At 38.2% G+C, this 9,553-nt stretch overlaps 1 protein-coding gene across 2 annotated transcripts in view; it reads left to right on the top strand.

Moving 5' to 3' along the window:
• The first annotated feature begins 1,611 nt into the window (after positions 1-1,611).
• LOC106536379 (barrier-to-autointegration factor) overlaps positions 1,612-9,553 on the top strand; it is an 11,369-nt gene continuing 3,427 nt past the window's right edge. The window contains exons 1-3 of one of the 2 annotated variants that reach the window (XM_014033640.1): positions 1,612-1,719; positions 1,838-1,905; positions 5,172-5,302. In XM_014033640.1, coding sequence (XP_013889094.1) covers positions 5,177-5,302 — 126 coding nt within the window. In that variant the 5' untranslated portion in view covers positions 1,612-1,719; positions 1,838-1,905; positions 5,172-5,176. The remainder of the gene's footprint in view (positions 1,720-1,837; positions 1,906-5,171; positions 5,303-9,553) is intronic. The other variant, XM_014033641.1, reaches the window with a different exon arrangement.

Consider the following 9,553-nt stretch of genomic DNA (forward strand, 5'->3'; position numbering starts at 1 on the left):
TGTCTGCATCTCTGATCAGTCTCCTCCTTGTTCCAGATGAAAGTTTAGAAGGACGACCAGGTCTTGGTAGATTTGCAGTGGTCTGATACTTCTATTTCAATATAATCACTTGCACAGTGATCATATTGAGATGTCCTTGAAATGTGTAAAGCTTGGGAAATCTTTTTGTATCCAAATCCAGCTTCAAACTTCTCCACAACAGTATCTCTGACCTGCCTGTTGTGTTCCTTGGTCTTCATGATGCTCTCTGCTTTAAACAGAACCCCGAGACCATCACAGAGCAGGACCATTTATACAGAGACTTGATTACACACAGGTGGATTCTATTTATCACCACCAGTCATTTAGGACATTAGATCAGAGATCCTCACTGAACTTCTGGAGTCAGTATGCTGCACTGAACGTAAAGGGGCTGAATAATATTGCACACTTTTCAGTTTTTATTTGTTACTACTCCACAACTGGTTTAAGGGTTCCCTTTATTAAAAAGGCATAATCCTGTTTTAAACTGGGCCGAAAAGAGAGTGGAATGTTGGAGTGATTTTTGTTTAAATAACTCTTATTTATAAATAACTCTTAAGTCTTATGTTTAAGGAGAGCTCCCCTGAAAGAATTGATTTGTCAATAGTTCCCCAAGAGTACCATGATTTGGCTCCAGTCTTTAATAAAGCTAAAGCCCTGTCTTTACCTCCACATCATTCTTATGATTGCGCCATCGTGCTATTGCCCGGTGTCTCTCAGCCCTCCAGTTGGCTGTATAATCTGTCAGATCCTGAGTGAAGAATTATATCCAAGAGTCTCTCTCTTCAGGTATAATTCACCCCTCCACTTCGCCTGTAGGGGCAGGAATATTTTTTGTTGAAAAAGATTATATAGTAGATCTTCATCCATATATTGACTATCGTGGGCTGAATTTGATAACTGTTATTATTATTCTGTTTGCAGTTGTTGACACTAAACTGCAATAATATTATAACAATAAATCACTATTAGGACAATATTATAGTAAAACATCAAAATACTAACATATTAGTATTGTAAACACTGAACTACTGAGTTTAAATATTATTAAACTATGGTGCAGTACTGAGTATGTACAGCATGGGGCAGAATTGGACCAAAACAAGGCTCCATTAACTCCCATTATAAATTATTAAACATTAATATTTCAAAAACTATAAGTTGTACAGGTACCAAAAGGCATAGCCATCATTTGGCACAGGGGCTTTACAGATATAAATTACAATGGCAGCTGTAGGACAAAGTATGCAGGATGAGAAGCATGGCAAAGTGGAGATGACTTGGATGGGAAATGAATCACAACAGTGTGCATTGCATTGGCAATGCACACTGATTAGTGCTTTAGGGGAACTGTGCCCACCACTGGGATAGGATTTAAAGTAGTCTGTGTATTAACAAATTATGTATTATTAAAAGCTTCTGTGTACACAGAATTAACGCACAGTAGTTCTTCTTTCTAATAATATCTGTGTTTTGTCACAGACACTAAAAGAAAAAGTGAAGAGTTTAGTGTCAGTGGTGTTTTCTCTTTTGTTACGAGTGAGTGACTCATCTCATCACAAACAATCTTTGGCTGGCTGCGTCATGACGTCAGAGTCAGAGCGTCCACTGCAGGGTTTCTGATTAAAGCGCTTGTTGGAGAGATGACAGAAGTTTCTCTGGGTTCCTCCGAAGTCCTACCTGAGTCCTGAGGTTCAGGTGAGTCCAGTCGGGCCTGGTCGTTCCAGGTGACGTGTCACGTAATGTAAACGGACTTGTGAGAGACCTGCTGCCTGTTTCAGGTGCTTTTAATGTTTAAATCTGACGTGTTTCTCAGCGTCTGTCTGTTTGTCCGAGACACCACGTGACCCCGGTCCAGTGCACGTGAAGTCCAGCAGGTAACAGGTGAGTTCTGACCCGGTTCTCTTTCCGATCATTAGGGTCCAGTCTGAGATGTAACTGTAGTTCCGGTCCATCAGAACTAACTGTCAAATTAAAAGCCCCACAGAACCCAAACAAATCAGACTTAAATTAATTTATTAATTTATTATGAAAGGTTTTAACCAGTTTGACCATTTATTAACCATTTAATTAAAATAAGACTGTGTGGGTGTTGAGTGTTGGTTTCTGGTCCAGTCAGCATGAAGGACCCCTCCCCCGCAAAAAATAAAATTTAACAAATAAATAAATAACTAATTAAATATATAAATAAATAAAATATCTGTAAAGAAAACCTCTCAAGCAAACTGAAAACAGTTTTATATTATACTTTAGCCTTTGTTATTACTAATATAAGTATCTGCTTAATTTGGTTTAAGTTTAAAAAAATAGACATTTAAATGTCTAAAATTAATGTTGAAATGTAAAATTATTGAGATTTTTTGTAATTATGATTTAATCTTCACTTTTTTCTTTTTTCTTTCAAGTCACAAGATTTCACAAATTATTATGTATTTACAGTTTCCAAACATCAGTTCTGCACAAAGTAAAGATATTTTTTGTAATAAATGTCTTAAACTCATCCAGCACTTTATCAAGTCTCTACAGACTCAAAGTGTTTTAAACTTCAACCATTCACACACTGATGGTGCTAAGCTACACTGTAGCCACAGCTGTCCTGGGGCACACTGACAGAGGCGGGGCTGCCATGCACCGGCACCTCCGGACCCTCTGACCACCATCAGTAGGCAAGGCAGGGGATGTGTCTTGCCCAACAACTGAGAAGGAATGGGGAATGGAACTGGCAACCCTTAAACTAAAAGTTTAAAAATATATTTTAACACGGACGGAGCCATTTTATTTGCACACAAAGCATTCTGGGTAAATGATGACGTGGATAGGTCCTCGGTGCGAGGCTGCTAGCGAGCTATATCCACCCTGAAGGTTAATCTTGGACAATATCTGATGATCGACTCTTTTAAATGAAACCAGAGAGCGTTGACAGAGAGGAGAAGGTAGAAATGACTCAGCCTGGAACTGAAAATATGGATGGAGGACAACAGGTTAGCTTGTTTGTCGTGCTAGCGCCGAGCTAATACATATAAGGCAATATAGCATCGGTGATATATTGTCTCATATGTATAGCATTAAAATAATCGAAACGTTAAAGTAATTTGAAATTAGCTTTGGTGGCCATCTTGGATATTTTTTGGCTACTGTTTGTGATAGACCTAACTCTCAGCTGCCAGTATACCAATGTTTAGCTTGTTTTTAATTAGACCGATCTAATGTACTGTGACCTTTGACCTCCATGGCCCTTAAATCACTAAGAATCACAGGCTACGTTCACACTGCAGGTCTTGTTGCTCAGTTCAGATTTTTTGAAACAATCATCTTTCAGTGTGAACGTTCACGTTACATTATAAATGTGAGCTGCATCAGACCACAGTGTGAACTCTACACAGCACCGACGTGACCCACATGTGCAGTAAAGACGTGACGTCTCATTCAGCCCGCTTTGTTTACATGGATACTATTTTTAGCACGTTGTATCTGAAGTTGTTTAATCAGAGCCGATTAAATAATTATCTGACATGATCAGTGTTTATATCTGAACCCAATGCTCCTGGTAGCTATTACAGCTTATATTAGCTAAGTTCAGCAAACATTTGCTCCTCATGCTTCCATATGCTCATTAAACTTCTAGATACTTTTTATCTATTTTACTGCAAATTATCACATTTTTGTTTTTTTTTACTAATTTTTCGGCTAATTTCAAATTTTCTACACCAGATTAAAATCTGGGTGCTAATTTCAACTTGTGTTTGCTAACTTGAATTTGTCAGTGTGAATGCTTCACAGCATAATTAGCATAACTTAATGCTAATCAAATAATTTCCAGCTACATGTTCGCTGTTTTTTACTGAAAATTTCAGCTGTTTTAGCTATTTTATTACAAATTATAATTTTTTTTTGCATTTTTTTAAGCTTTTTTTTTTTGCTAATTTTAATTTTTTGACATTTTCACCATCTAGGTGCTGATTTCAACTTGTGGCATCTACCTTCAGCTTATTTATGCTATTTTTAAATATTTTTTCTGTTAGTCAGTGTGCATGGCCAATGCAACGCACACTATTGTGATTCGTTTCCCATCCAAGTCAGCTCAACTTTGCCATGCTTCTCCTCCTGCATACTTTGTCCTAGAGCTGCCATTGTAATTTATATCTGTAAAGCTCCTGTGCCGAATGAAGGCTATGCCTTTTGGTGCCTGTACAACTTGTAGTTTTTGAAATATTAATGTTTAAACTTTATTCCAAATTCATATAATGGGAGTCAATCAGGCCTTGTATTGGTCCAATACTGCCCCCAGCTGTACTCAACATGGTGCTGCACCATAGCTTTTTTATATTTAATCTCAATAGTTCAGTGTTTACAATACTAATGTGATTGTATTTTGATGTTTTACTATAATAATGTCTTAATACTGCTCTATTGTTGTAATATTATGCATTTTTGTGTCAATAATTGTATTGGTAATGTGGCCTCTTTCTGCACACATACAAATCAACCCCTGCCACCATTTTCTGCCACAGCTCTATTGGTCTAATGGTCTATGTCATGGACTTTCATGTGCGAGGTCAGGGTTCAAAATCCAGCTAATGCAACTTTAACAAAAATCTCTTCAAACTTCATATTGTCACACAATTACCTTAATTACAAACACCTGCTGACGTGACAGGCACAAGCTGGTTTAGAAAACACATTTGAACTTGGTCAAAGTTCATTCTGTAAGTCCAATGCTGCAGGCAAAGCCATGCTGCAATGACATGCTACATGGCAATGTACACTTGTTTTTACGTTGTAAAAACCCATGTCTAGTTCACACTGTTATTCTGCTCCTTTCTACTATTCTTTTTTTGTGCTTTTTTCTGCTACTTTGTACGATTTATGCTTCTTATAGTTGCTTTCTGCTATATTCAGCTATTTTAGCTTTTAGCTTTTTCATCTATAAACCTGCTCCTTTTTACTGTTTTTCTGCAAAGATAAGCTTTTTTTTTTTGCTTCTTTCAGGTTTCCAAAAATATTTTTTGCTATTAGATATTATCAGCTGAATTTTAGCAGCTTTCAGCTGAAGTTTTCATCATGAAGCATTCACACTAGCATTCTCACAGGAAATGCAGTTTCTGCAGTGTTCTTTGTAATGTTCTCCTGTAACGTTCTGCTCTTTACAGTCGTGATGTCTACTACATCTCAGAAGCACCGGGACTTTGTCGGTGAACCGATGGGTGACAAACCAGTGATGGCTTTGTCGGGAATTGGCGAAACTCTGGGCAGGAGGCTGGAGGAGCAAGGCTTTGATAAGGTGATGAAAAAGATCAATGCGCTCCCGACGCTATTTTTAGTTTACAATACCTCCCTGCAACGGTGGGCACCGCTAACCGAAACATTAGCTTCATATACCTCTAAACCACTTATGAATACAAATTAATTCAGCTAACGCTAAGATACTGCATAGATGAAAAAATAATTCATAAGCTAAAGCTAAGTTGCTTATATTTGACAGTTTAATATCCAGTCCACCATGTGGCACAAAGCACTGTACCAGCACTTGGATTTTGTTTGAACATTGCCCAGTTCCCTCCAGTCATCCTGGCTCAGACTTTTCTGTTTTACAGTCAATAACACAACTCCAACATAAGCCCTATTCGCACAGGATAAACATTATTTAAGGATCCCATGTGAGTAATAAATTATTCCCTGACATCTGTTTTTTATGGCATATTCACACAGGATAGCTGAAACCTGTGATTTTGCTGATATTTACAGACCTTTGTGCTATGACCACAGCTTGGCGCTCAGTGTCAGCCAGAAGGTTACAAACAGAAAAAAAAATGTTCTCAACACAAAGTGAGCCATCATCTGCATGTGATTTTACTCCTTCTCTTTAGCCTTTTCTTTTTGATGGTGCACATTATAGGTCGGGTTTTTCTGGCCCGGGACCCTAAAGATTTTCAGTGCACTCTAATCCAACCTTCATTCTTCAACAAAAGCCAATAAAAATGCACCCAGGAAACAAAACTAATTATATAATGGGATTCATCCCATTTTTGCCCAAATCACAGAGATGCCTATTCACGTTGGATTAGTATCATAACAGGACCTATGAGTTCAGCAAAATATAGAAGGTAATTTGCAGGGAAATATTTGATTGATGATGTCTTTATTGTCATTGTATGGAGCACAATGAAATTACATTTAAGAACACCCATTCAAGAAGACACACATGACAAAAACATGAGGGAACAGGTGATCAGGTCATGCAGCAACCAGCAGGGGTCGCGCTACTTTTAAAAAGAAAAACAAAAATACCACAGAAGTTTAGATGAGGGAAAAAAAACAAAACACCATATTATATTAATGAAATATGGTACACGATGGTGTTTATGACAAAAAAAAAAACTCGACAAGCAAGAGCACATTTATTAACCAGAGGAGTAAGTGAGTTTTGAGGGAATGAGTCCTAAGAACCCAGCCTCCCAAAAATAAAACCTGTAGTTCAGCCATTAGTTCAGAATATTGGTGTTGAATGGTTCATTCTGTGCAGCTCCAGGTTGACCTTCAGGAGATCAGATTAAATAGAGTGAGGAGGGGAGAGGTGGGGGAGGAGCCTCAAGTCAACGTAAACACCAGGAGAAATCAGATCCACAGCCTTCACATGTTGGGGGGCTAATCTGTAATCAGTTGTTTGGGAACAGAAGAAAATGTTTAGGGTCAGTCAGACAATAATAATTTTCCATCTGCCTTAATGTCCGCTGGTGCATCCAATGTGGTGAATCCAATCAGGCAAATAATGTGGGCAATCCTGCTGAGCCGAGCTATCAGCTTGTAAGAAAATTCGTATTCAATAAACTGAAATCGATATTAAAAACACAATTGTTAAATAAAATGATTTGTAGAAGGAATTAAACCATACAACACCAGAATTCTGGATCTGAGTGAGGTTTATTGTCACTCAAGCTGACAGGAAACCAACACTCACGGAAAACCAGGAAGTTCATGTGGCTTGCATATGCCTGCGTTCGCCCCCTACTGACCTACAGCTGAATCACAGGCATTCAGACAAAATTCTCAGCTAATGTCATCACAACGTTTGATTATGTGTTGTCACATATTTCGGACGTGTAACTGAACTTATTTCAATCAAAACATAATAGATTAAACACTGTCAACATTACAAAAAGGAAAACCTAAGAATATAGTGTTGTGCTTTTAACATCAGTACTAACCACTAATAACTTTAAATTTCTTCAAGCTTCTCCAAGATCAATTCATTTGATTGGCCAGCAAAGTCCAGGAACCACAGCCGGCCCGTGACCCTGAGCAGAACCACTTGCAGACCGAGTCCAGCTTGCACATGGCTGAAGTCTTGAGTGCTGCTAGAACGGCAATCCTTCATATTGGTCAGGCAGCCAGGAAATGGCCTGAATAGCCACCAACGCTGTTTTGTAGAACACCAGGGGCCTCATGTATCAAACAATGTGTACGCACAAAAACCTTGCGTACGTCATCCACGCAAAACTCAGGATGTATCAAAACTCAACTGAACGTGGAAATGTGCGCAGCTCCACACCAACTCCAGGGCTGGTGTCACACGTTTCTGTGGTTCTTGTTCCATTGGAGACACTTAGAGGTGATTCTGAGAAACTGTTCATGATGTGAAAATGATTATTGTTCACAGCAGATACACATGATTAACAATTATTACATCCACATGATTAACAGTTATTACATCCACATGATTAACAATTATTACATCCACATGATTAACAATTACATCCACATGATTAACAATTATTACATCCACATGGACGCAGTTAAATAAAGGACACACAAAGTTGTGCCAAAAACACATTTAACAGGAACAGATTCAGTCTTACTGGAGGATATAATAAATAGTTTAACACACAGAGCATTTATTTATAAACAGATATAATTTTCTGATGACGAGTGTATAGGGGAAAATAGTTCATTATTGAAAAGTTGCTAAATCACATGTTTCTCGTAACTCATTAGCATGAAAACGGGGCACCACCTGTGAATAACAGGAAATTAATCTTGTAATTTTACTCAATCTCACTTACTGAAGAGCGAATTCTTTTCAGTTTAGACGGCAAACCGAATAAATAAATGCACACACGAGCATGGAAATTTCACAATATACCCTGTATTAATGATTCAGAGGTAACAATACAGACAGGTTATTTGGGGCAAACAGAAACAATATTATTATCACGACCTGGTGGTTTGATAATAACGTGACATCATCACCCTATAATCACCTCTAGCACTATTCAAACTGAACCACTTCTAATTATTTCTACACTAGCAAAATAAATGAAAACCTCCAGATTAATAAAAAGAAAGTGTTAATCCATTTATCAAGAAGGGACGTGAATTATAAAGGAATGAACTTGCCAGATCTTCATTCAATGCAATCATCGTTACCAACACTCTCCCTTCACCACTTCAGCTGAGCACACCACCAAAGTGTAGAAAGTTGTTCTTTCCTACCAATTCGATGTGAATCGTCAGGCCTGTCCCAGGGTACCGGAGGTCCGAGCAAGGCTGGGTCACTGGTGCCGCCCGATTTCAGAGTGGTCCCTTGCGGGTACAGACTTAATACACCGAAACTGCTTGGTCAGCTCCAGCTGGAAAACGAGGAGGTCGTTTTGGATCCGTGTTGATTGAATAGAAGTTCTGGTCAGTTCAGTTCCTAAATAAATCCAGTCGCCGCACTATAAAAAGTGAACTAAAAAAATTAAAATTAAAATAAAATAAAATGTCCCCAAAGGGGAAAAATGGAGCTGTGACTCCAGTCCTCTGTTGCTTCTTCTCCTTTCAACTCTTCTTCTAAACTCTAAACCAGAACTAACTGTTATCTATTGTCCCTGACTGTACAAACTCAGGATTGGCTGAAAACAGTCACATGATCCATCTTTCTTTTCACGGTCCTTTACTGCTGTTAAACACGCAGAGTGATAGATTACTTGTGAAGTAATTACCGGTAAATCAAGCATTATCACAGTGATTGAATCATGATAGAAAAAAATGTTTCTTTTTCTTTTATCAGATGACAAACAACAGAAAGACATTTGTTCATGATGTAATTAGGARACCAGCCTTTTGGGGGTGCTCTAAAACCATAAATGAGATGGTATGCAAAYGTGTCTTTTTGAAGCTTCCTTGGGTGACAATATCTCAGCAGGAGATCTGGTCTCAAAAGGGGTTATAGATAGCAAAGCCACTTTGGGGAGACTTTAAGTCTGGCAAATGGGTGAGTCCTTTGTGATAAACGGCCATTTTGAGTAAAAGAAAGAGGTCTCACACAGTGCTTAATCAATTGGAGGTGGCAATATCCTGTTTTATTTTACCACCTGTAGATAGTAAAAAAAGAAAAAAGGAAAAAAAATTGTATATGTCCTCTGGACGGGTTCTTCTTTAATGAAACGTTTTGTCTCTCTTCCAAGAGACTTCTTCAGTCTGAGAGTTTCAGGCAAAATTCAGGCTTTTAAGTCCTGCCTCCAGGTGACTGATACTCACATCACATGACCAT

Source organism: Austrofundulus limnaeus, unplaced genomic scaffold (assembly GCF_001266775.1).
Source record: "Austrofundulus limnaeus strain Quisiro unplaced genomic scaffold, Austrofundulus_limnaeus-1.0 Scaffold1795, whole genome shotgun sequence".
Taxonomy (NCBI): Eukaryota; Metazoa; Chordata; class Actinopteri; order Cyprinodontiformes; family Rivulidae; genus Austrofundulus; species Austrofundulus limnaeus.